Source organism: Lithobates pipiens, unplaced genomic scaffold (genome assembly GCF_037356315.1).
Source record: "Lithobates pipiens isolate NorthernLeopardFrog02 unplaced genomic scaffold, aLitPip1_a1.2 Scaffold_13, whole genome shotgun sequence".
NCBI lineage: Eukaryota > Metazoa > Chordata > Amphibia > Anura > Ranidae > Lithobates > Lithobates pipiens.
In genome coordinates, this window is record NW_027507718.1 from 9191211 (window position 1) to 9217448 (window position 26238).

A 26238-nucleotide genomic window follows, 5' to 3' on the forward strand; every position below is an offset into this window, starting at 1 on the left:
GGATGTAAATAGAACATGCAAAGTTAACCTGCTGCATAAAGGAATAAAACCACATCACACAAAAGTAATAGTTCAGGTAATCCAAACAATATATTTAGGCTTAAAGTTCTAGCCATGATAGATTCTTAAAGAAATACTACCAGTTTGCAGATGAGGAAATCGGCGGTAAATAAGACCAGCACTGAGCCGCCGTACAGAGAAACTCCACCAGTGGAGCATGTCTGTGCTGAGAAGCTGTCATTAAAGTGACAGCTTCCCTAACAGGGCTCTATCAATAGCCTGATTGGGGGCCGGTCGGCAGATTCCTCACCTGGAAGCTGTAAACTGAGGAACAGCAATGCTAGATGGCATCCTTATCCAAATATGGCAATGCCCATATCCGGGCAATGAGGAGTCACACGGGAGGTGGACCTGAAGGTGAAAGTCTCCGTTTCCCCATCAGGCATCTCCCACAACATTCCACTCCCGCCCGCTGCCTATCACAATCACATGCAAGGCAGACCTGACTAGGAACTAGTTTCTCCACCTGCTTGCCCAGTCATGTGCCCGTTTGTGTAACCGGCAATGCCAGGCTCCTGCAGAATAGGGTTGCACTGATACCGCTTTTTTAAAGACAGAGTAAAAGTACTCGCCAATACCGATACTTTTTTTAATGTCATGTGACAGTGGCACTAATTTGCACACCAGATGATGTGAGTTGTAAGGTGGACTGTGTCAGAGTGTTTATTTTTTTTTTTTGTTTTTTTTTTTAATTAACCCTGTTGGGGGGGGGGGGGGGGCTTTGGTGAGACGCTCCCTTTTGAGCCAGGGAATTGAACTGAGGATACAGCTTCCCCAGTCCCTTTTTCAGTAGCCTCAGCTGCACTGAAGATGAATGGACAGGAGACAGTGGCTGCTCTTCATTCATAAGCTAAAGCATTGTAAACACAGACTCAGTTCATTTGGAAAAGGAAGGAGCCGGTAAATGACAGATTTACCAGCTCCTTTCTCTGCTCTCCATCCTAACAGATTGAGGACAAAAGGGGGCAGAGGTGCACGGAGGGGGACAAGAGCGGATCACACAAAGGGGGACTGGGGGAGGATATGGGGTCAGTCAGGGGTGATCGTTGTGGCAGTGGGGGGAGTTACAAGCACCAATCTCTATGTATAGAGCTCAATAAAGTAGCAGAAAGCTATGGGAGAGAGGAGGAAGAGAAGCGCCCGTCAGTTACTTTATTGAAATCTATATAGGGGGACCAGTGCTTGTAACTCCCCCACCGATCACCTCTGAATAACCAGGTATCGGGTCAAGCATCAGAGCATTTGCCCAAGTACAAGTACTTGGGCAAATGCTTGGTATCAGCAGTATCGGTGCAACCCTGCTGCAGACTCTTCCTCTAGCTCTACAACTGGGTCAAAGGGTCAATGCACACTATGCAGCAGAACCAAAATGCCAGAACTACTGGCACACAAAATGCTCCAATGGAGCATATTGTATGTGCGTTTAGGCGTGTTTGTGTTTATAAGCGTTTTTCTCCAAAACACTAGAAAAACATACACTTAAAAATGCTTGACACACCTAAACGCAGGTTTAGGTGTGTCAAGCGTCTTTTCTGCACAAAAGCGCCTCTCAAAAATGCACTTGTGATTGGGTTTTTTTCTCACCCTGTAAACACTCCTCTACAAATATGCCTGTAAATGCCCAAACGTGCATGGACACATAGGCTAAATTAGAGTCGCTTATACCGGCTGAAAAAAAAAATAAAAAATAAAAAACGCCTGTATAAGCAGCATTTTTTTATGTCCAGTGTGCTTGAGGCCTTATGCAGGCCATAGACAAGTCAAAAAACAAAAGTTATTTTGATCGAAAAACAGAAGTAGCTCATACAATTGTGCTATCTATTTTGATTTTCTAAAACAAAACAAAAAAATAAAAAATTTAGCATGTTGGATTAGGCATTTTCAATTGCGGCATGAAAATCGTGTGTTGCTGCTGGCACACTAATGATGCAAAAAACAAAAAAAAAAATAAAAATAAAAAAAACACGATTCAAAGATTGACACAAATTTTGGTAATTTTTTGACTCTTATGGCCACCCTAAGAGAGCTGAAGGAAGAGCCAATGAAATGCATATATGTGTGGTAATCACTGCACTTGCGTTCTAGTAAGACCTATGGGTTTGTCTGCAGTGGTGACAGATGGGACTTGTAGTTCATGCAATTATTGCTATCATATGGGAAAGGGAGGATGGCAGTTTGGGGGTGGTTTAATTTGTTAAATGTGACAACCTACATATTGGCGTAACATGCAACCTGGTGCAAAAGTTGGAGTTCGCTTTTAAATGCATGCTGGAATTCAACTTTAAGGCCTCATGCACACTGGACATTTTTATAGCAGTTGTTTTTTGCTGTAGACGTTTTTTTCTACAGTCAATAAACTCCCCATCATGTTATCCTATGTGTCCATGCACACATAGCCTCTTAGCAGTTTTAGGCAGTGGCATTTTTTGAGTAAAAAAAAAAAAAAAAAAAAAAAAAAATACAAAAAAACACACACCAAAACTAGTGGGTTCTGAGGGACGTTTTCAGCAGTAAAAATGCTCTAACACTGATAAACATCAATAAACGCTCAAAAATGTCACTCGCCAGCATTTAACGTTTTTGATCCATTGAAGAAAAAAAAAAAAAAATCACTGCAAAGCTATTCGCGTTTTTATAAAGTTATTTTAATATCCAGTGTGCGCAAGGCCTAAAAGCGGAGTACCACTCACTTTGATTTATTTATTTTTTTAAATAACTTTTACATAATGCATATTTAGCAATTCTTACTCTTGTCATGAGCGCTGCGCTATGATTATTTTATTGGAAAAAATACCTTTGATTTTGCCTTCTTGCAGATTCCCATCTTACTTGTGGGCAAGAGAGGCCCAGAAGCATTAACTGCCGGTTTACAGCGCTGCTGTATTCCCAGCATGCACCGCCCATTCTTGAGCATGCGCAGCAACAGCACGTAGCGTTGCTGGAAATTACACAGGTTGCCATCACAATGGGCGGCGTAGAAAGTGCATGTCCTGTTATGGCAACCGAGCCCTCGGCGCTGCCATCCCACTAATAATAATTTTTGTCCAAATGTTGTTAGGTTATTTGCTGCACAGTAATGTCAACTTATTTTTATGGGTTGAACTCCGCTTTAAAGTATAACTATCCCATTTTGGATACAGGAAAGATGCATTAGAACCCTTGTTAGGGTTTTAATTGCTGTCTGTGTCCCTGTTAGGGAGATTTGCCATCTTCATTTGTCCTGTTTACCATGATTAAAAGTGAAAATAAAAAATAAAATAAAAAACTAGAGTTGTCCCCAGAAACGTAATAGAGGGGAAATCTTCCAATCGGGACACTAGTTCTGGTGACTTGGAGGTTCCAGAGCAAATCCCTTAATTTGCAGGGATTTCATCTCACTTCCTGTTTTGAAAATTGAAAATCAGCTGGGACACACCATATCATATCTTTGGCCACCTGTACGTACGACTGACAGCTATGACATCCAGAGGAGTGTGAATTTTAAAGAAAAGTTTGATTTGCTAACATAAAGCGGTGTTACATACAAACTACAGTAATCCATAGCAAACACATGTTAATCATAATTAGTTTAGAGCAGACAAAAAAAAGAAGCTATATGCTTTGTAGCTGCTAGGAGCTGTCATTCTGTATACATTCCTCTTTGCCTGCATAATCCCAATACGAGGCTCTGCAATCATATTCTAGCCAGAAAAAAAAAAAAAAAAGCACCTACACCTTTGTTAGGAAGATTCATCATACAATCAGTCAACATAGCCATTTGTACATATTGCATTAACATTGTGGCTATGGATATTTTAGTCTATGGTCATGGGACAACCAACACAACAGGGATTTGGCTGAAGAAGTCCAACCCAGTTAGTATGTTCTCTACCTCTAATATACCAAAGTTGCTGGAAATCTTCAGATCTCCTATTTAGCAATCAAGAAGATGCCATAACCAGAAATAAAACGCAACAAAACTTAATCAAACTGCTTTTCCGGCTTACCTTCCAAGTTCTTCTCCAACCTCATAGTAGTCCTCCAGGTTTTCCTGTCTAAACACTGTCATGGTGCCTCAATGCTATGTGCAAGCCTGCTGCTTTCTACAGCTGGAAGTCATCACCACCCAGTCAGATAGCCACCATCCATGGGCATCTTACATTTCCTACAACAGAAAAAAAAAAGTGATAATTGATAATTTTGTATACTTGTACAGGAAGCAATGACCTAGTTTGCATAACTGGGCATTCTAAAACAAGCTGACACCCTAGCGTCATTAGTAATCCGTTAGCAATCTAAGGCCTCATGCACACAGGATGTCAAACATAAAAAAAAAGGAGTTTGATAAAAAAAAAAATAAACCCATACGAAAAAAATAATTGGTCCTTGAAATCATTCTGAAGCAATGAGAAATTAAAACGGTCAAATACTTAAAGGCCCAAAAAAAAAGAATTGTAGAACAATTACCCTAAAAACATTGAAAGAAGAAAATAAAAGTAATAATAATATTATCTTTAAAAAGTATTTATTTTTATAGGATGTATATAGTGCTAATTGTTTTTGCAGTTATTTCTGAAATAAAGATCAACAATACACATGGGTTAGAAGGACCCTGCTCATGAGAGCTAACAATCTAAAAGGAAGGGGTAAATGATACAAAAAAGGTAAAAACTGCAAGAGATGAGGTGATGGAGAAAGTGAGGCCTCATTCACACAAGCAGTAAAAACAGGAGTTTCAGACATTTTTTTCACCCCCGACTCTGCCGAAAGCCTAACATGCCAGCTGGAGGCACAATCCTACACAGCATTTCAAACTCACCCATTGAAGTCTGTCTGTCAACAGCAAGCTAAATGCTTGATGTGCAGTTGTGGATCGATAGTTCAGAGAAAAATAAATCCCAGTTCATCACAAAACCCAGCAAAAAAACAAAAACAGGCATTCAGGAAGTGGCAGTATTGACTCCTGCACACCTGGAAGCAGTAGCTCTACCGCCCTCTGAAAAGTGATCCACAGATTGCTTTTCCGAGGGGACGTACAGACTGCTGCCAGTGTGATTTCAACCTAAAAAAAAGATTAGCGGTTAGGTAAAAGGCTTTCCTGAAAAGGTACGTTTTCCAGAACCACCTAAAATTGGAAAGCGTAAGAGCTGGACAGGTTGCAGTAGAAAGTTGCAAAGGATGGGAGAGGCTCTGGGGAAGTCATATAAGTAAACATGGGAGGAGGTAAGGAGAATGTTAGGAAGCGGAACTATGAAAAAATAAAGATTAGTCCTTATACTAGCTTATATAGTGTATAACAAACATAAAACCTTTTTTTTAAATTAGAATTTTTTTTTATATAATATATATATATATCATAAAGAAGATGGAAAGCAAAAATTAAGATACAAAATAAACATAAAAAAAAAAAAAAAAAGATACAACATAAAATTAGCTGACAATTTCCAGGCTCTGGAGAAGTCATATAGGTAAACATGGGAGGAGATGGTGAGAAATCAGAATGTTAGAAAGCAGGAGGTGGGACTATGAAAACATAAGATAAAATAAATAAGATAAAAAACAAAACAAAACAAACAAAAAAAGGAAGATACAAAATAAACTTAGCTGACAGTTTTTAAAAGCCAAATGAGTCGTCTCATTACCTGGTAGTGTGTGGGAAGGTTTGCCAAATCATCCGGTCTTATGAGGTTTATGTAATATACTGCTAATACACATGTCCTATCACTCATCATGGCACTATACATCAGCATAGCTTACATAGCCAAAGAGTTAGGCAGACACACAAACAATGCAAAGTATTCACGTTTTACATACGTAAGACTCAAAGCAGTTTCACTTCCTTCATTACATCTACAACACCCTCCACACATTTCTCTTCTCCTTTTTGTACAATGGTGTCTTCACCAAAAAAACATTTCACTTCACCCACTTCTATGACTTTTGGCCTGGGTACAGCATCACTTGCCCAGTGTGTGCAATATGTTATTCCACTAGAACAATTCTATATAAGGCTGGGTTCACACTGCTGCGGGGGGAGATCCGGATGTGATTCGCACCGCAAATCACATCCGATCTCCGTAGCGCTGCGAGTTCAGCCATACAGATAGTATGGCTGAACTCGCAGCGGTCCCGCAGCAAACTCGCACGGGACCCTTTTTTTCGTCCGCAACAGAATCGGATCGCATGGGCGTTCACACCATGCGATCCGATTCTTGTGCGAGTCGGCAGATCGCACTGCGATATGCGATCGGATCTGGGGGTGTCATTAACATATCATTGACACTCCCAGCCGTTCGCATAGGGCAGTGTGAACTGCCGGCGGGAGTCGTGCGATGCGGGAAAACGCCGCGGATTCGCGGCGTTCCCACATCGCAGCGGTGTGAACCCGGCCTAAAAAAGGAAAACTCTAGTTTCAGGCCGGGTTCACACCGCTGCGATGCGGGAACGCCGCGAATCCGCGGCGTTTTCCCGCATCGCACGACTCCCGCCGGCAGTTCACACTGCCCTATGCGAACGGCTGGGAGTGTCAATGATATGTTAATGACACCCCCAGATCCGATCGCATATCGCAGTGCGATCTGCCGACTCGCACAAGAATCGGATCGCATGGTGTGAACGCCCATGCGATCCGATTCTGTTGCGGACGAAAAAAAGGGTCCCGTGCGAGTTTGCTGCGGGACCGCTGCGAGTTCAGCCATACTATCTGTATGGCTGAACTCGCAGCGCTACGGAGATCGGATGTGATTTGCGGTGCGAATCACATCCGGATCTCCCCCCGCAGCAGTGTGAACCCAGCCTCAAGCTCAAAATAAAAAAAATAAAAAAAATATTCCTTCTACTCTACAGCATGGGAGGGATATCGTTTTGGAGCCCAAATCTCTTCTGGATGATGCGATCACTGCCCAAGTAGCCCATCACCTTGGACCACAGGGCGCCCCTTAAGAGGAGCTGTACTATAGAAGTTGTGCCCAGAAAAGTACAGACAGGGCAGAGGACTAGTCCCCAGTTTTGCCCGTGGTCTTCCCTCAGCCATAGACTGAAGGAGAGAAAGCTGTGTGTATGGCCAGCTGAAATCTCACACTAAAGATATACAGCTTGTGAGGCCGAAGGCACAGTCACATAGCTGGAGAGTCATTGCTATGTTTTGGTTGAGATTCCAGACATTAAATATATTTTCAAGGTAGTGCTCAGGTACAATTAGGCCCCTTTCACAACGAGGCGCTTTGCAGGCGCTAGAGTGCTAAAAATAGCACCTGCAAAGCGCCCTCAAACAGCCGCTGCTGTCTCTCCAGTGTGAAAGCCCGAGGGCTTTCACACTGGAGCGGTGCCCTTGCGGGACGCTGAAAAATGTCCTGCGAGACACATCTTTGGAGTGCTGTAGGAGCGGTGCATTTACCGCTCCTAAAGCGCCCCTTCCCATTGAAAACAATGGGGCAGCGCTCCAAACCCGCCTGCAAAGCGCCGCTGCAGCGGCGCTTTGCAGGCAGTTTTAACCCTTTTTCACCCGCTAGCGGGGGTTAAAAATGCCCCGCTAGTGACGGAAAAGCACCGCTAAATATAGCGCCACTTTACCGCCAGCGCCTCAGTGTGAAAGTAGCCTTACCATTTACAAAATGTCCTTAAAACATAACAAATCTCCACTTTTTGGACCTACACAGGTCCATTAATAAAACTGGTTGGGAAAATGGTGGTAACCCATTTTAAGCCCCCCCCCCCCCCCCATGGGATTGTGGCAATGGAAGTTTCAAGGTCTCAGTAATTAATTTCAATGAGGGATATTACGATAGGTCAGCTGATCAGGGAATATGCTGGAAGTTCTGCGGGGGTCCTCTCGGATAGGTTAATTAAGGTAATCTGACATTATCAGCATGAATCATTCTGATTTCTGGTTTTCCTGACACCAAGAGAAAAAAGGTGACAGAGGAGGGACCTCCGGCTGACTGACAGCCTCATCTCTGTTCCTGTGAGCTATGTCCCTCCCCTCCCCCAATCAGCTTAGTGCTCTCCTCACTGAGCTCCGCAGAGTAACTGAAAATGTGTACAGCTGTGGCCAAAAGTTTTGAGATTGACACAAATATTGATTTTCACAAAGTCTGCAGCCTCAGTTGTCATTTGCATATAATCCAGAATGTTATGAAGAGTGATCAGATGAATTGCAACATCCCTCTTTGCCATTTAAATTAACGTAATCCCATAAAAAAACATTATCACTGCATTTGTGAAAAAGGCTTCAGGGCACCCAAGAAAGTCCAGCAAGCGACAGGACTTTCTCCTACAGTTGATTCAGCTGTGGGATTGGGGCACCTCCAGTGCAAGAGATTGGTCAGGAATGGCAGCAGGCAAGTGTGAGTACATTGGCACGCACAGTGAAGCAAAGACTTTATGAGGATGGCCTGGTGCCAAGAAGGGCAGCAAAGATGCTTCTTCTCTCCAGGAAAAACATCATCAGGGACAGACTGATATTCTGCAAAAGGTACAGCGACTGGGGTAAAGTAATTTTTTCTGATGAATCCCCTTTCCAATTGGTTGGGGGATCTGGAAAAAAAAAAAAAAAAAAAACGTATCCCGAGAAAAAAAAAAGGTGATTGCTACCATCAGTCTTGTCTCATGCCAACAGTAAAGCATCCCGAGACTAGTCATCTATGGGGTTGCTTCTCAGACAAGGGTGTGGGCTCACTCACAATTTTGTCTAAGAACACAGCCATGAATAAAGAATGGTACAAAAACATCCTCCGAGAGCAACTTCTCCCAACCATCCAAGAACAGTTAGGTGAGGAACAATACCTTTTCCAGCATGATGGAGCACCTTGCCATGAGGCAAAAGTGATAACTAAGTGGCTTGGGGAACAAAACATCGTAATTTTGGGTCCACGGCCAGGAAAATCCCCAGACCTTAATTCCATTGAGAACTTGTGGTCAATCCTCAAGAGGCGGGTGAACAAAAAAAAACCACAAATTCTGACAAACTACAAGCCCTGATTGTGCTAGAATGGGCTGCCATCAGTCAGGATGTGGACCAGAAGTTGATTGACAGCATGCCAGGGTGAATTGCAGAGGTCTTGAAAAAAGAAGGGTCAACACTGCAAATATTGACTCTTAATGTGAGGGCTCATGCACACTGCAGCTCAAAGAAGCAGCTCCTACAGGCTTTTCAGCTCCTATTTTTTTCTACCCTGAAACTCCATTCTATGTTAGCCAATGTGTCCATGCTCACTGACTTTTTCAGAATTTTACAGGCGGAAAAGAACCCCACCAAAATTACATTTCTGAGAGGAGCTTTTGAGCAAATAAAAAAAAAAAAAAAAAGACGCCCATGTCCCTAAAAATGCACCAAAAAGCAAGAAAAAACTAAAAAAAAAAAACTAAAAAAAAGCTCAAGAAGCTTGAAAACACAGGAAAAAAAAAAATAGTAAAAATTTGCTGAGGAGATGCTCAAAAAACAAAACAAACAAAAAAAAACCGCAAAGAAGCTCAATGAAAACGTGCAAACGAGCTAAAAAAATGACAACCTTCTCCAAGCTGAAATAAAAGCAGCTATTTTTTGGAGCTGCAGTGTGCATGAGCTCTAATTGTCAATAAAAGCCTTTCACACTTATGAAATGTATATAATTATACTTCAGTATACCATAGTAATATATATATATATATATATATATATATATATATATATATATATATATATATATATATATATATATATATATATATATATATATATATATATATATATATATATATATATATATAAACACTGAAGCAGCAAACTTTGTGAAAACTTATATTGGTGTCATTCTCAAGACATCTAACCACAGCGCACCTTTTCACAAAAAATTAACACTCTACACTCCCCACTTCCAAGTCCCCATTGTACTTACCTCTATGGGTGATGAACCGTCAGGGCTAGAAACTGGTTCATGGATTTGAAATCTCCCCTCTTTTCCTTGCAGGGCTTCCAGGACAGATCAGAGCGTTTCTGATTGGTCAGCGCTGGCATATCACTCTGAACTCTCTCTGAAGCTCTGTAGGGAGAAGAGCCCTGACCGCTACATCAGCTGCACCGACAGCTCAGCAAGAAAGGTAAGTACAGCAGGACTGGGGGGGGGGGGTGTTAGTTAATCCTTTTTTTCTGAAAAGGTGAACTAATCCTTTAACATGAAAAAAGAAAACAAATGCAGCCGCCACATCTGTAGATTGTTAAACGGCAGCATATGATATTGTTGGTGAGCCGAGATATCCTTTAACACAAAGCAAGACTAGGAAGCATATACAGTAACCTGATCACTCAGGTCAAACAACTGATTTGGAATTAGATTCGCACAACTACTATCTCTTTCAAGCAGTCTACAATAAAGACTTATTACATGGAGCAATGCGAAAATCCTGCCATGGTGTGCAAAGTGCAGTAACCCCTGGTAAGACATCACGTTTCACCGACCCTGGCCAGGTCGCTAAATGATGCATCAGTGCTACAGGTTAGCAGACTTAGCTCATTTCTTTCTCTCTTATTGAATTTTCATGACTGAAGTACTGAATATGCCCCCAAACTATAAAAAAAAAAAAAAAAAAAAAAAGTACAGCTCTGATTAATGATGCCACAAAAATACTTGGGATTCTATTTTTAAATCATTCCACCCAGCATTCACACAACTTTCACCCAGGATTTATACATTTTTATCAACTGAATCCAATTAGGAAAACGTGTGAATCCTGGGTGGAAGCATTTACAGATAGACTTCTTAGCCCTGGTTCACTCTGATGCGTTCCAGTACACACAGATTGACATGTCAAGTGAAATAACATTGTTGTCTATGAAGGCCATACACTATCTATGTGGGCATCCTGTGCGTGTTTAGTGCCGTGCGATTTTAAGCTCCATAGACAATTCACATTACATAGCAATGAAGGAACGCCAATCCTGCCACCAACAGCAAGAACATTTCAAAGGCAGTCAATTTCCCCATCAGGTCCGATCCTGATGGCCAGTGGGAGGAGTCGGCTCAGCCAATTGATTATTATAAAAGGCAGAGTGGACCTGATTGGGAACCTCAACTCACTAAAACCATTTAGGCTTTGTCTTCTCATTTCTCATCAGGTCAACCCTGACAGTCAGGGAGAGGAGCCGTCTCTGTCAGTGTAAAATGTTATTGGCTTAGCTGGTTGTATCTATAAGACTGGGTTCACACAATTGCGATTCCGATGCGACTTTTCCGCATCCAATTCGTATGTCAGGTGATTGTGACCAGCTTTCTATGGAGCCGGGTCACACATCTCTGGGACGGCGGTGGAGCGAATTGCACGGGAGTCCTGTGCGTCTTCTGGTCAGTTTCAGATCTGAAATCAGCCAAAACGTCGGACCTGAAATTGTGAACAGGGACCTCATCTGTCAGCCGCTCAGCATGGCATTGTGAACCCAGCCTCAGACTAAATACATTTATCCATGGATTATTTTTTTTCTTAGCGAATAGGTGCAGGAACTCAACTACGTCACACCCCGGAATTCAGGAGTGCACCATGTACCGAGTGCAGAGCTCGGGGACGCTATACACACAGGGGCGCAGAGCTTGGGGGGCGCACTACATGCAGAGCTCGGGGGTGCTCTACGTACAGATCCCAGAGCTGCGCTACGTACAAAGCCCAAAGCTCATCGGTGCACTGCGTACAGAGCTCGGGGGCTCGCTGCGCACAGAGCTCGGGGGCGCGCTGCGCACAGAGCTCGGGGGCGCGCTGCGCACAGAGCTCGGGGGCGCGCTACGCACAGAGCTCGGGGGCGCGCTACGCACAGAGCTCGGGGGCGCGCTACGCACAGAGCTCGGGGGCGCGCTACGCACAGAGCTCGGGGGCGCGCTACGCACAGAGCTCGGGGGCGCGCTGCGCACAGAGCTCGGGGGTGCGCTACGTACAGAGCCCAGCGCTCGGTACAAGGTTTCCGACAGAAAGAAAAAACCTGGGTGAGGGCGCCACATGACATGCTCTGGCAGGCCTTACGTTTTACCAATGTGGGCTAAGCCAAATTTTACAAAAGGTAGAAACAGCTCCTCCCGCCAGCTCCCAGAGCGGACCTAATGGGAAACTGCAAGACGGTAACACCAGTCTGGGATCTGCCTTCATGCCCCAATAGGACCTCTATATGCTGATACGCATGTAAAGTTGCAGAAACGTTCACATGTGCAGAGCATTGCACTTATTATGGCTGAACCCACATCCTATGCATAAAATGATTTACAAAACTAAAAGCATTTCAATGCAGTGTTTTGTAGCGCCCTAAAAAAATATATATATGAAACCATTTATAGCACCCCAAGAAGAAAAGACCAGTCCAAAGCATTTGTTCCTGAGGGGGAATGCCAGGTGAGGGGGAAGCCTGGATCAGGAAATGATATATGGATGGAGCTGTCACTGTATAGCAGAGGTGTGCACACATCACACACTGTCACTGTATAGGAGAAGGGGCAGCATTGGCGGGCAGGTGATAGAGAAGGAGAAGAGTGACAGAGCGCCCCCCAGCCTCGGGGTGATCCCCAGTCACGTCTCCCTACCATCACCTGATACAATGAGCCTGCTCTATGACATCACTGTCCTCCCAATACAGAATGGGGGGGTCCCGCACACACAGGAGATCCGCTCTATAATGCAGCCCCCCACCATCACCGCTTACCAGACAACACCCCGGCCCATCCGGATGGACGTGTCCCCTTCCAACACATGCGGCCACGGATGGTGTGCCCGGGATCCACAGAGCTGACAAGCACAGGCAGCCAGCCGGCGATCACAATGACTGGGGAAGGAGGAGAGGCAGGAGGAGGAGGAGGAGGAGGAGGAGGAGAGAGGCGGGGGAGGAGGTGGGCTGACAACACACACAGGGAAGAAAGGAGGGAGGGAGGAAGAGAGAAACACAGGGCAGGTATAGGAGAAAGTACACACAACTTACCGCACTACTGCCCACCATTCACTTTGTATTTGCTCAAATCTCAGCTTCAGTTTTATCCCCCCAACCACTTTGAAGACCAGGCTTTTTCTGACACTTTTTGTTTACAAGTTTAAATCGGTATTTTTTTGCTACAAAATTACTTATAACCCTCCAAACATTATATTTTTTTTTAGCAGCGGCACTAGCGAATAAAATGGGGTACATATTGTGTTTTTTTTTTTCATTAAAATGTATTTTATTTTTTTTAAATTGCATTTGAAAAATCACTGTGACATAAAATTATTATGTCATAATGATTTTTCAAATGCAATTAAAAAATAAATAAATAAGTAAATAAAGTAAAAATAAATTTTAATGAAAAGAAAAAAAACACAATATATACCCCATTTTTTTTTTTTGTAAAATTTGATATTGCTTGGAATAAATAGGTACCTAACATGTCAAGCTTTAACCACTTAAAGTGGAGGTCCATGCTAAAACTATAATCCCTGCATCTGTAGACACCCACGATCTAACACTAACCTATCTAACCCTGCATAGGAAAAATCAGTATATATAACTTTTCTGAAGCCGATCCAACCCGATCCCACGCTGAGCTGTGAACCGAGGCTTCGCTGTGTAGATGAGTGCAGAGGACACGGATGACAACAGAAGCCCCATAGTAAGTCTATGGGTGATGTCACTTCCCATTCATTTCACAGCCATTGTCAGACGTGTCCTCTGCAGAGCTTCCGCCGCTGGAGATCGGGTCGGATCGGCTTCAGAAAAGGTATGTATAGTGATTTCTTCTTTACCGGGCTAGAGAGGTTAGTGTTAGATCCCTGGTGTCTTTAGATGCAGGGATTTTAGTTTTGGCATGGACTTCCACTTTAAGGACCCAGCCTTTTTCTGACAAGTTTAAGGCTGGGTTCACAATATTGCGAATTGGATGTGGGTTTCTCAGCATCCAATTCGCATGTCAGGAGATTGTGAGCAGGTCTCAATGGAGCCGGGTCACACATCTCTGGGACGGCTGTGGAGCAAATTGCACAAGAGTCCTGTGCATCTTCTGGTCTGTTTTAGGTCCAAATTCAGCCAAAAATTTGGGCCGAAATTGGACCTGAAACAGTGAACAAAAATGCACCGGACCCCTTCTGTGAGCCGCACCGTACGGCAGTATGAACCCAGACTAAAGTCTCGTATACACATGGTTCGATTGTCGTACAACCGAGCGCCTGATTTTTGACAAAAGCGAGTGTGCAGGATTTTGTCTACCATACGAGTGTCGGCAAAAGAGGCTTTGCATGCCGCTTGTGGCACCCGTCCCGGGGGTTGCCTACCCCTGGGCCATTGTATGCTAAAATGGTAACACTCATGAAATTTGCTACAGATATACAGTACTGAACTCTAGGCAAACTTTCATAGTATAGATTACCACAGTCCCACTCTGGTTTCTGTGATTTTCACTTTTTCAAAGTTTTCTTAACCACTTGAGCTGCGGAAGAATTTACCCCCTTCCTGACCAGAGCACATTTTGCAATTCGGCACTGCGTCACTGACAATTGCACGGTCGTGCGACGTGGCTCCCAAACAAAATTGACGTCCTTTTTTTCCCACAAATAGATCTTTCTTTTGGTGGTATTTGATCACCCCTGCGGCTTTTATTTTTTGCGATATAAACAAAAAAAATTTCAATTTTGAAAAAAACGCATTATTTGTTACATTTTGCTATAATAAATATCCCTCAAAAATATATTAAAAAAAAATTCTTTTCCCTCCGTTTAGGCCGATACATATTCTTCTACATATTTTTGGTAAAAAAAATTGCAATAAGGGTTTATTGATTGGTTTGTGCAAAATATTTTTTTTTTTACTAGTAATGGCGGCGATCAGCGATTTTTATCATAACTGCGACATTATGGCGGACACATCGGACATTTTTGACACATTTTTGGGACCATTGTCATTTATACAGCAATCAGTGCTATACAAGTGCACTGATTCCTGTGTAAATGACACTGGCAGTGAAGGGGGTAACCACTAGGAGGCAGGGTAAGGGTTAAATTTGTCCTGGGTAGTGTTTCTAACCTTGCGGAGGCGTGGCTACATGAGACATGTCACTGATCTCACAGGGAGCAGAGATCAGTGACACTGTCACTAGGCAGAATGGGGAGATGCTTGTAGCATCTCCCCGTTCTTCCTTCCCGTGAGACGATCGCAGGTATCCCTGCGGCTATCGAGTCCACGGGACCCACGACCCGACTCACGGAGGTCCCGGTCAGTGCGCATGCAATGGCCCAAATTTAAAGGGACGTACTGGTATGCCCATTTGCCCAGCTGTGCCATTCTGCCGATGTGTGTGCGCCGGTTGGGAACCGGTTAAAAATCTTTACAGGTTACTTGTTTAGAGTTACAGAGGAGGTCTAGCACTAGAATTAATGCTCTTGCTCTAACATTCACAGCAATACCTCACATGTGTGGCGCGAACACAGTTTACATATGCATTAACGAACACAGAGGGATGGGGACGCTTTTTTTTTTTACTTTTTTTTTATAGTTAATTTTCAAATTTTTACACTGTCCCTTTAATTATTATTTTATTTTGTATCACTTTTATTCCTATTACAAGAAATGTAAACATCCCTTGTGATACAAACAAGGAGGACAGCTCCTCTTTATGAAGACATCTGGGGTCAAAAGACCCCAAATCTCTTCTTTACCTTTAACAGCAAAAGATAAAAAAAAAATATTTTTGATCTTTTGCTTAACCACTTCAGTCCGGGAAGGTTTTATCCCCTTAATGACCAGGCCATTTGCGATACAGCACCGCGTCAATTTAACTGACACTTGTGTGGTCCTGCGACATTGTACTCAAACAAAATTTATGTCCTTTTTTCCCCACAAATAGAGCTTTCTTTTGGTGGTATTTGATCACCTCTGCCATTTTTATTTTTTGCGCTATAAACAAAAAAAGCTGTCAATTTTGAAAACAAAACAATATTTTTTTCTTTCTGCTATAATTAATAGTTATAATGTTCCCTGGGTGTGTTCTAACTGTGTGGATATGGGCTTACTGAGACAACACAGAGATCTCTGTTCCTGATTACTAGAAACAGCAGATCTCTGAGTTGTCTCCTGTCAGATTGGGGATCCGCCTTGTTTACATAGGCAAATCCCCTTTCTGCCTCTATTTACCGCGATTGGTGGCCGGCGGACATCAAGTGGAAAGGATTTGCTCAGAGCAGCTCTGATCCTCCTCTTCCCTGGTCCCTTTATGGTGCTTCTGGCCCTTCCCTCCTGTTGAGTGCCTCCACAGCAAACCGCTTGCTATGGGGGCACCCAAGCTGTGACGCAGCTCCGTATGTCCATTCAGACATGGAGCCGTGGCTCAGCCCCACCCACTTTCTCTCCTCATTGGCTCACAGGCTCCCAGGCCATAGGGCGAACCAGCAGAAACAGTAAGCCCTAGAAACACCAGAGAGCAGCGCAGGGGGAGGGGACGTTCCCTCTGCCCACTTCGGAAAGTGTTCCAGCGGCTCATGAGCCCCTCAGAACGCTTTCATGAGAAAGCTAGCCGCCAGCTGCAAAAAACTATACCAGAGTTATGGCTGATATCTTCAGCCATAATCTCAGTAAACCACTTGAAAACCACAATGTATATACCATGCCTTGAAAAAGTACGCATACCCCTTGAAATTTTCTACATTTTGTCATGTTACAACCAAAAATGTAAATTTATTTTATGTGGATTTTATGTGTTAGAACAACACAAAGTGCACATAATTGGTGAAGTGGACGGAAAATGATAACTGGTTTTCCAATTTTTTTTACAAATATATATGTGAAAAGTGTGGCGTACATTTGTATTCAGCCCTCCTGAGTCATTACTTTGTAGAACCCCCTTTCACTGCAATTACAGCTGCAAGTCTTTTTGGGGATGTCTCTACCAGCTTTGCACATCTAGAGAGTGACATTTTTGTCCATTCTTCTTTGCAAAATAGCTCAAGCGTCTGTGAACAGTAAGTTTCAAGTCTTGCCACAGATTCTCTATTGGATTTAGGTCTGGAATTTGACTGAGCCATACGAACACATGAATATGCTTTGATCTAAACCATAACATTGTAGCTCTGGCTGTATGTTTAGGGTCGTTGTCTTGCTGGAAGGTGAACCTCCACCCCAGTCTCAAGTTTTTTACAGATTCTAACAAGTTTTCTTCTAATGCCGCGTACACATGACCGGTCGTTTTTTCCAACGGAGTTTCGACAGAGTTCTGCTGAAACTATCATGCGTACACACGATCACACCAAAGTCCGACCGTTTAGAATGCTGTAACGTACAGCACGTACGATAGGACTAGAAAAAGGAAGTTCAAGACCCTTTGGCCTCCTTCTGCTTATCTCGTGTTTATCTTGTGTTAGTAGAAGTTTGGTTAGAGACGATTCGCGCTTTTCAGACTCCAGCTTATTCCGATCTTTTTTCTGCAGTTCAGTTTGTGCTTCTGGGTTTGTATCTGTATTTCAATGCGTTCTGGCCCGCTCGTTATTGATCTTCAACTCGCTCTTCACAGGCCTTGCTGTTCTTCAGTGCATTCTTTTAAGTTCGTTCTGACCAGCCGACCACTTTGAAACCATGTTTTGCGGGTACGTACTCGTCAAGTTCATGCTGTGTAAGGGCTTGGTGTTGGGGTTCATACTTTGACCCGAGCCCAGTCTATGAACAGGGCGAGGAGGAGTTCATGGACCAAGAATTGGTTACTCCAGTGTGACCAATTCTCTCACATGCCTTTGCTTCGTGAGATCCAGGAGAATAATCCTGAGGATTTCAGGAATTATCTCAGGATGATGGACCCCGTTTTTCACCATCTGTTGGCTTTACTGACCCCTTATATCAGCAGGCAGGATACCTCATCACTCCGGAGCAGAGGCTAGTCACCACCTTGCGATACTTGGCAACTGGGAGAAGTCTGCAGGACCTCAAGTTCTCGACATGCATCTCCCCCACGGCTCTGGGGATCATTATTCCAGAGACCTGTTCTGAAATCATTCAGGTCCTGCAAAATGACTATATTAAGGTAAGTTTTCTCCTTTAACATCACATTATATGTATTTAATATTTGCTAATGTATTGTATTTATTTCATCATTCCCTAATTACCACGATTGGGATATGCTGTGAATGTCCCCTTTATCCTCATGCATGCTGGAAGTTTTTTTAATACTACTTTTTTGGCCTACATGCATATTTGCCTTCACTAACCTCCCCAGCATGCTATCCTGGGCCCATATACTCTTATCCCTTAGACCCTTTAACAATGTATATTGTCAGCTCCATTGTACTGCTTTCCCCGAAACACCCCCTAAAATGTAACCAAATGTAATGTGTGTCCTTAAATTAATTTTTAACCTTCCCCCCACCCCCTAAAATGTGTTCAAATGTAATGTGTGTCCTTAACCACTTTCAGACCGGACCATTTTGCTGGTAAATGACCAGAGGTCTTTTTACACTTTGGCACTGCGCTGCTTTAACTGGTAATTGCGCGGTCATGCAATGTTGTACCCAAACAAAATTTGCGTCCTTTTCTTCCCACAAATAGAGCTTTCTTTTGATGGTATTTGATTGCCTCTGCGATTTTTATTTTTTGCGATATAAACGTAAAAAGACCGCAAATTTTGAAAAAAAATGATATTTTCTACTTTTTGTTATTAGAAAAATCCAATAAACTCAATTTTAGTCATACATTTAGGCCAAAATGTATTCAGCCACATGTCTTTGGTAAAAAAAAAGTCAATAATTGTATATTTATTGGTTTGCGCAAAAGTTGTCACATCTACAAACTAAGGTACGTTTTCTGGAATTTACGCAGCTTTTAGTTTACGACTGCCTATCTCATTTCTTGAGGTGCTAAAATGGCAGGGCAGTACAAAACCCCCCCAAATGACCCCATTTTGGAAAGTAGACCCCCTAAGGAAATTGATAAGAGGCATGTTGAGCCCATTGAATATTTTATTTTTTTGCCTCAAGCGATTGAATAATGACAAAAAAAAAAATATTTTTTTTTTTTTACACAAAGTTGTCACTAAATGATATATTGCTCACACATGCTATGGGCGTATGTGAAATGACACCCCAAAATAAATTCTGCTGCTTCTCCTGAGTACGGGGATACCACATATGTGGGACTTTTTGGGAGCCTAGCCGCGTACGGGGCCCCGAAAACCAAGCACCGCCTTCAGGCTTTCTAAGGGCGTAAATTTTTGAGTTCACTTCTCACTACCTATTACAGTTTTGAAGGCCATAAAATGCCAAGATGGCACAAAACACCCACAAATGACCCCATTTTAGAAAGTAGACACCCCAAGCTATTTGCTGAGAGGCATGTTGAGTTCATGGAATATTTTATATTTTGCCACAAGTTGCGGGAAAATTACAAACTTTTTTTTTTTTTTTTTTTCACAAAGTTGTCACTAAATGATATATTGCTCATGCATGCCATGGGCATATGTGAAATGACACCCCAAAATAAATTCTGCTGCTTCTCCTGAGTACGGGGATACCACATATGTGGGACTTTTTGGGAGCCTAGCCGCGTACGGGGCCCCGAAAACCAAGCACCGCCTTCAGGCTTTCTAAGGGCGTAAATTTTTGAGTTCACTTCTCACTACCTATTACAGTTTTGAAGGCCATAAAATGCCAAGATGGCACAAAACCCCCACAAATGACCCCATTTTAGAAAGTAGACACCCCAAGCTATTTGCTGAGAGGCATGTTGAGTCCATGGAATATTTTATATTTTGCCACAAGTTGCGGGAAAATTACAAACTTTTTTTTTTTTTTCACAAAGTTGTCACTAAATGATATATTGCTCACGCATGCCATGGGCATATGTGAAATGACACCCCAAAATAAATTCTGCTGCTTCTCCTGAGTACGGGGATACCACATATGTGGGACTTTTTGGGAGCCTAGCCGCGTACGGGGCCCCGAAAACCAAGCACCGCCTTCAGGCTTTCTAAGGGCGTTACAGTTTTGAAGGCCATAAAATGCCAAGATGGCACAAACCCCCCTCCCCCAAATGACCCCATTTTGGAAAGTAGACACCCCTAAATTTAGGGGTACACTAGTGAGACTAGGTAATAAATGGCGGGTGCCCTGAAACTATAAAAAAATAACTAACCAACCAGCGTCACCTGTAACAGTTATATGGTGATCACTGGTGAAAGGGTTAACTAGGGGGCAATCAGGGGGCTTTATGCGGTAGTATATGGGGGTCCCTGGCGCTATAAAAAGCTGCGGCGAACCTAAATACCTACCTGCCTAACTAGCGTCACCTGTGACACTAATACAGCGATCAGAAAAACGATCGCTTATTAGGCTGGGTTCACACTGGAGCGATGCGGGAACGCCACGAATGCGCGGCGGGTTCCCGCATCGCATGCCTCCCGGCGGCAGTTCACACTGCCCTATGCGAACTGCTGGGAGTGTCAGTGAAATGTTACTGACACCCCCAGATCAGTTTGCATATCGCAGTGCGATCTGCAAACTCGGATCGCATGGTGTGAACACCCATGCGATCCGATTCTGCTGCGGGCCAAAAAAAGGGTCCCGTGCGAATTTGCGGCGGGTGCGGCGGGTGTGGCGGGTGCGGCGGGTGCGGCGAATGGCTGAACTCGAATCGCACAGAGATCGGATGTGATTTGCACTGCAGTGCGGTGCGAATCACATCCGTTCTCATAAACCGCTGCAATGTGAACCCAGCCTTAGTGACACTGGCGACGGGGGGTGATCACGGGGTTAAACCTTTATTGGGGGGGTTAGGGGGGTACCTTAGAACTAAAGGGGGCTAACCCTAACTGCCCTAACAGTTATTAGTCACAAATGACACCCGCCGGGTGATCAGGGGATTAAACCTTTATTAGGTAATAAATGGCGGGTGCCCTGAAACTATAAAAAAATAACTAACCAACCAGCGTCACCTGTAACAGTTATATGGTGATCACAGGTGAAAGGGTTAACTAGGGGGCAATCAGGGGGCTTTATGCGGTAGTATATGGGGGTCCCTGGCGCTATAAAAAGCTGCGGCGAACCTAAATACCTACCTGCCTAACTAGCGTTACCTGTGACACTAATACGGCGATCAGAAAAATGATCGCTTATTAGGCTGGGTTCACACTGGAGCGATGCGGAAACGCCGCGAATCCGCGGCGGGTTCCCGCATCGCATGCCTCCCGGCGGCAGTTCACACTGCCCTATGCGAACTGCTGGGAGTGTCAGTGAAATGTTACTGACACCCCCAGATCAGTTCGCATATCGCAGTGCGATCTGCAAACTCGGATCGCATGGTGTGAACACCCATGCGATCCGATTCTGCTGCGGGCCAAAAAAAGGGTCCCGTGCGAATTTGCGGCGGTTGCGGCGGGTGTGGCGGGTGCGGCGAATGGCTGAACTCGAATCGCACAGAGATCGGATGTGATTTGCACTGCAGTGCGGTGCGAATCACATTCGTTCTCATAAACCGCTGCAATGTGAACCCAGCCTTAGTGACACTGGCGACGGGGGGTGATCACGGGGTTAAACCTTTATTGGGGGGGTTAGGGGGGTACATTAGAACTAAAGGGGGCTAACTCTAACTGCCCTAACAGTTATTACAGTCACAAATGACACCAATGCAAAAAAAAAAAAAAAAAATGACATTGGTGTCACTGTGACTGGGGGGCAGGGGTAATTGGGGGGGTGATCGGGGGGTAAAGGGGGGTGTGAGTGTGCCTGGCATGTTCTACTGTGTGTGTAGAGTGTTGGTGCAACTCACCGATCCGCTCTCCTCCGTGTCGGAACGAAAAATACCGACACGGAGGAGAGAATACATCACCTCCTCTCCTGTGTTTACATTACAGGAGAGGAAGTGATGTCACGGGGGATTTCTATTCGTCGGGAGCGATCGCGAGGGGGTGGCCATGAATGAATGGCCGCCCCCTCATCCCGGATCGCTCTCGAAGGAATGCCGACCGCCGCAGGCACCGGGGGGGGGCCCGATCGGGCCCCCCACCCGCGGGCAGGCAGGGACTTATATATACGCCCATATGCCTGCCCGTGCCATTCTGCCGACGTATATCGTCGTGCGGCGGTCGGCAAGTGGTTAAATTAATTTCCTACCCTCCCCCACCCCCTAAAATGTGTCCAAATGTAATGTATGTCCTTAAATTCAGGCAGAGAGCCTGAGGCTTTTTTTTGGGCTCCCAAAGTCACCTCAAACCCCCCCCCCCATACAATTGTATCAATGGGCCATCAGAGGGGGTGAGGAATCTGATAAGTGGGCCTTATATTTTTGTCTTTTTAAATACTCCTTCAACTAAATGTTATACTGATGTTGTGCAAGAATGTTTTTGTGTACTCTGCTTGCAATGTTATGTACAAAAGTACTTATATTTTTTTTCTTGTTTGACTCCACAGTTTTCTTCAATGCCACAGGAATGGCAGACTGTGACCTCCCATTTTGCTGACCGTTGGGACTTTCCCAACTGTGGAGGGGCGATAGATGGGAAGCATATCCACATTGTGCCACCACCCCATTTGGGGTCTTACTATTACAACTATAAGGGGTTTAATAGTGTAATGTTAATGGCGGTGGTGTCGGCACACTATGAGTTCCTCTATGTGGATGTGGGGAAAAATGTCCGGATGTCGGATGGAGGAGTCTTTGCCCAGATGGAGTTTTACCAGCGTCTCCAGACTGGTGGCCTGGCATTGCCACCTGATGCGGATAATGTGGAAGGACTCCCCTTTGTCTTTGTTGCTGATGAAGCCTTCGGTCTGGGCAGGCACCCGATGAGGCCATTCCCCCAAAGGACCCTCACCCCGGAGAGGAGGGTTTTTAACTACCGGCTGGCCAGAGTGAGAAGAGTCATTGAGAATACCTTTGGGATAATGGCCAGCCGGTTCCGCCTGTTTCTGACAGCAATCCATATGGTGGAATACAAAATCAACCACATCATCCTGTGCTGCTGCATCCTGCAAAATTATTTAAGGAAACATTCCCAGAATTATCTAGCCTCAGTTGGGCCTGAGGCCGGACTTATTTCAGAGAATTCCCTGACCGGCCTGGATACTGGCTGTACTGGCTTGGCACCCCAAAGCGCCCGTGAAGTTCGAGAGAGATATGTTAATTATTTTATAAATAGTGGGGTCATTGCAATGCGAGACAATGTATAAACTTTTTTAGTAATTCCAATATTTTTTCTGATAAAATCTAGAATTTGATTTATTGCTTGCTTTTCTTTTTGGCTGTTTCCTAGGTTCTCCTAGTGCACATGTAGTGCCAAGTGGATTTTCCTTTAGTAAATGAGCCCCATTGTCACTGTAAACACAAAATGACAATACAAAACTGGTATTGAAAGAAGAAGCCACACATTGTTGTATTTCAAAATGTTTACTCTGTGCACATTCACACATGTGCGTTTATAAAATGTATTTAAACTTTTTTCCTCAATATTTTTTTTTGTTTTATATTTTTTCCTTAATATACATTTTTTGTTTGTTTTCTCCCAAAAAAATTTCGATATATTTATTCGCTATATTAACAATTTTTTTTTTTTTTAGAAACAGGCATGTTTTAAAACATAACATACACCACAACTCTGGAACTTATAAAGTTCGACGTATAAAAACTGAAGGCAATATCAGACATGATAGTGTCAAAAATGTCTTGATATTGCCGTAAATATGATGGGGTGATGTCACCCCTGTAAAAGCCACATTTTGAAGATGCACACAAATTGGGAGTCCAAATGGGTAATGTCAACATGTGCTATCTCCCATCATGGGGGGTCAATGGATGTGTTTTGTGGGTGCAATCCCTTCCTCTCACCTACTAGCATTATGAAGTAGGGGTTGCACCCACAAAACGCGCACATTGAGATCCCCTGATGGCAGATAGCACATGTTGACACACCGTGTGTATCTTCAAAATTTGGCTTTTAAACTGTACAAATTTAAAAAATAGAATCTAGTCATCTAAAAAGAAAATGAAGAACATGATCGATTTTGTTTTATTGAAAAAGGGATTGATCGTGTTCTTCATTTGGTGCTGCATGGTGTCAAGGAGATTGCGCATTGCGTCGATCTCCCCTAATGTTTTCTATGAACGATTACTGTGCCCACGAACATCAAATTAGCCATTTCAAACTGTACAACTGTATAGAAAAGCACATGGAGCAGCATGCAAGTTAATTATCATAATAGGAAAACACGACAAGTACTTACTTTTTTGAAGCTCCTTCTTGTTGCAATGCTGATCCAGCTCCCTGAATTTGATGTCAGACCATCACTTCTTTAACTGCTCTTTTGACCGGTGTACCCCAAACTTCTGCTCCAGGGTGCTGACCACATTTGTCATGATGTTATCCTTTCTTCTATTGGAATGGGTGTATGGACCATGTTTCCCATCATAATCCTCCCTCCTTAAAATCCCCACCATCTCTACCATTTCCTCAAAGGCCATGTTGGTGGCCTTCAGTCTCCTCCTGGATCCAGATGTTTGTGGCTCCGGGCTTTCTTTCACGCTAGATACACATGTGTCTCTGCCATTTTTGTCCTAATACTCCTTCTGCGCACCGAAGAGAGAAGGGGCGTGGAATACTCGTGAAAAAGAACGTCAGGGGCGGGCGACGCGGGCAGAGTTTGACACATGCGCAGTGTATGTAAAGCTAACACGCATCTGTCGTACATCCGATCTGTGTGGCGTGTGTCCTAAACTAACGCAAAATTTGAACTTGGCCCATCACAGTGGCCTATACTGATTCAAGATTGAGGCCTACATTGGCATAAGATAATGAGAGTTTAGACTGACATTGGTGTTTTTTTCTTATCAAGCTATTACGTGTATCGTATGTCCGATCTGTGTGTGTGTGTGTGTGTGTGTGTGTGTGTGTGTGTGTGTGTGTGTGTGTGTGGAGGATGAACGGAAGTGGCGAGCGTCATAAACTAAGGTAAAATTTGAACTTAGCACATAACACTGGCCTATACTGCTTCATGTTGGAGGCTTATATTGGGATAAGATAATGAGAATTTAGACTGACATTAATGTTTTTGTCTTGTGTATTGTCTTACAGAAAAAATGAATCCGTTTAAGGAACCAGAATTTCTGTCAAGTTTTATTGACAAGTACAGCGAGATGAGGAATCTGTGGCAGGCCAAACGCAGTTTATATTACAATAAACAAGCAAGGAAGGCAACACTGGAAAGACTTCTGGTTTTTGTATAGACTCGGTCCCCGATGCAAACATTACTTATTTGGAAACTAAAATTGGGATCTTGAGGAACATGTATAGGAAGGAGCACAAGAAGATCCAGGCTTCCCTCAGATCAGGAGCATCAGCAGAGAATGTTTATGTCCCCAGGCTGTGGTACTTCAAAAAACTGAGGTTTTTGGATGACCAGACTGAAGCCAAAGAATCTTTTTCGACCCTTCCCTGCAGCCTTCCCTCCACCCTTCCCCCCACCCCAGCAGAGGCTTCCCAGGAACAACCTGGGCCTTCCATCCTGGAAGAAGTGGATGCGCCCAGCTGGAGCCAGGTATATTTGTTTTTAGACATGCTGATTGTCCTAATATTAATGATGTTAACTTAATGTTATAATTGCTTACAAATCAATGATTTTAGACCAAAAATGATTTATACATATCACTAGACAGTAGTGGCCAAAAATGTTGGTGACCAGCCTGAAAAATGCTGGGGTCAGAATGATAGTCTTTTCTATTTATTAACATTCAATTTGCAAGTCATGAGCTGAAAATTGTGTGATTGATGATGCAAAAACTACAACTTTGTCCCTTTTTTATACACAGGATGAGCTCAGCCAGGAGGAGGGTCTGGAAAGCATCAGCCAGGAGGAGGCCGTGCCAAGCGTCATCCAGGAGGAGGACGTGCCCAGTGGCAGCCAGGAGGAGGCCATGCCCTGTGGCAGTCAGGAGGTGGCTGGGCCCAATAGGAGCCTCACCCAATCCCAGGTGCCTCCCCTCTTCCTTACCACCAAAAGGCACAGGAAGGGGACAATGACAGAGAACGCAGCACTGGGCCTGATTAGGGAAGCCAGCAATTTCCTGAGGAGCCCTCCCAATGCTGAAGAGGCCTATGGCTGCTATCTAGCCGCCAGGTTGCTGGAATAAGAGAAGGGCCAATGCCTCCTCTGTGAGGAATTTTTTTTATGAGGCCCTTCAGAAGTGGTTGAGGGGCCAGCTCACTGAGAACAGACACATATATGAGCAAGCCCATCCTCCTCCTCCTCCTGCCACAAGTCCAC

At 43.9% G+C, this 26238-nt stretch overlaps 1 protein-coding gene across 2 annotated transcripts in view; it reads right to left on the bottom strand.

Moving 5' to 3' along the window:
• Positions 1 to 12824, bottom strand: part of DAPK1 (death associated protein kinase 1) — a 226725-nt gene extending 213901 nt beyond the window's left edge. For both annotated transcript variants that reach the window (XM_077474824.1, XM_077474823.1), the window contains exons 1-2: positions 12695 to 12824; positions 4047 to 4204 (exon numbers count right to left, since the gene is read on the bottom strand). In XM_077474824.1, the coding sequence (XP_077330950.1) occupies positions 4047 to 4108 (62 nt within the window). In that variant the 5' untranslated portion in view covers positions 4109 to 4204; positions 12695 to 12824. The remainder of the gene's footprint in view (positions 1 to 4046; positions 4205 to 12694) is intronic.
• Between the last annotated feature and the right edge of the window lie 13414 nt (positions 12825 to 26238).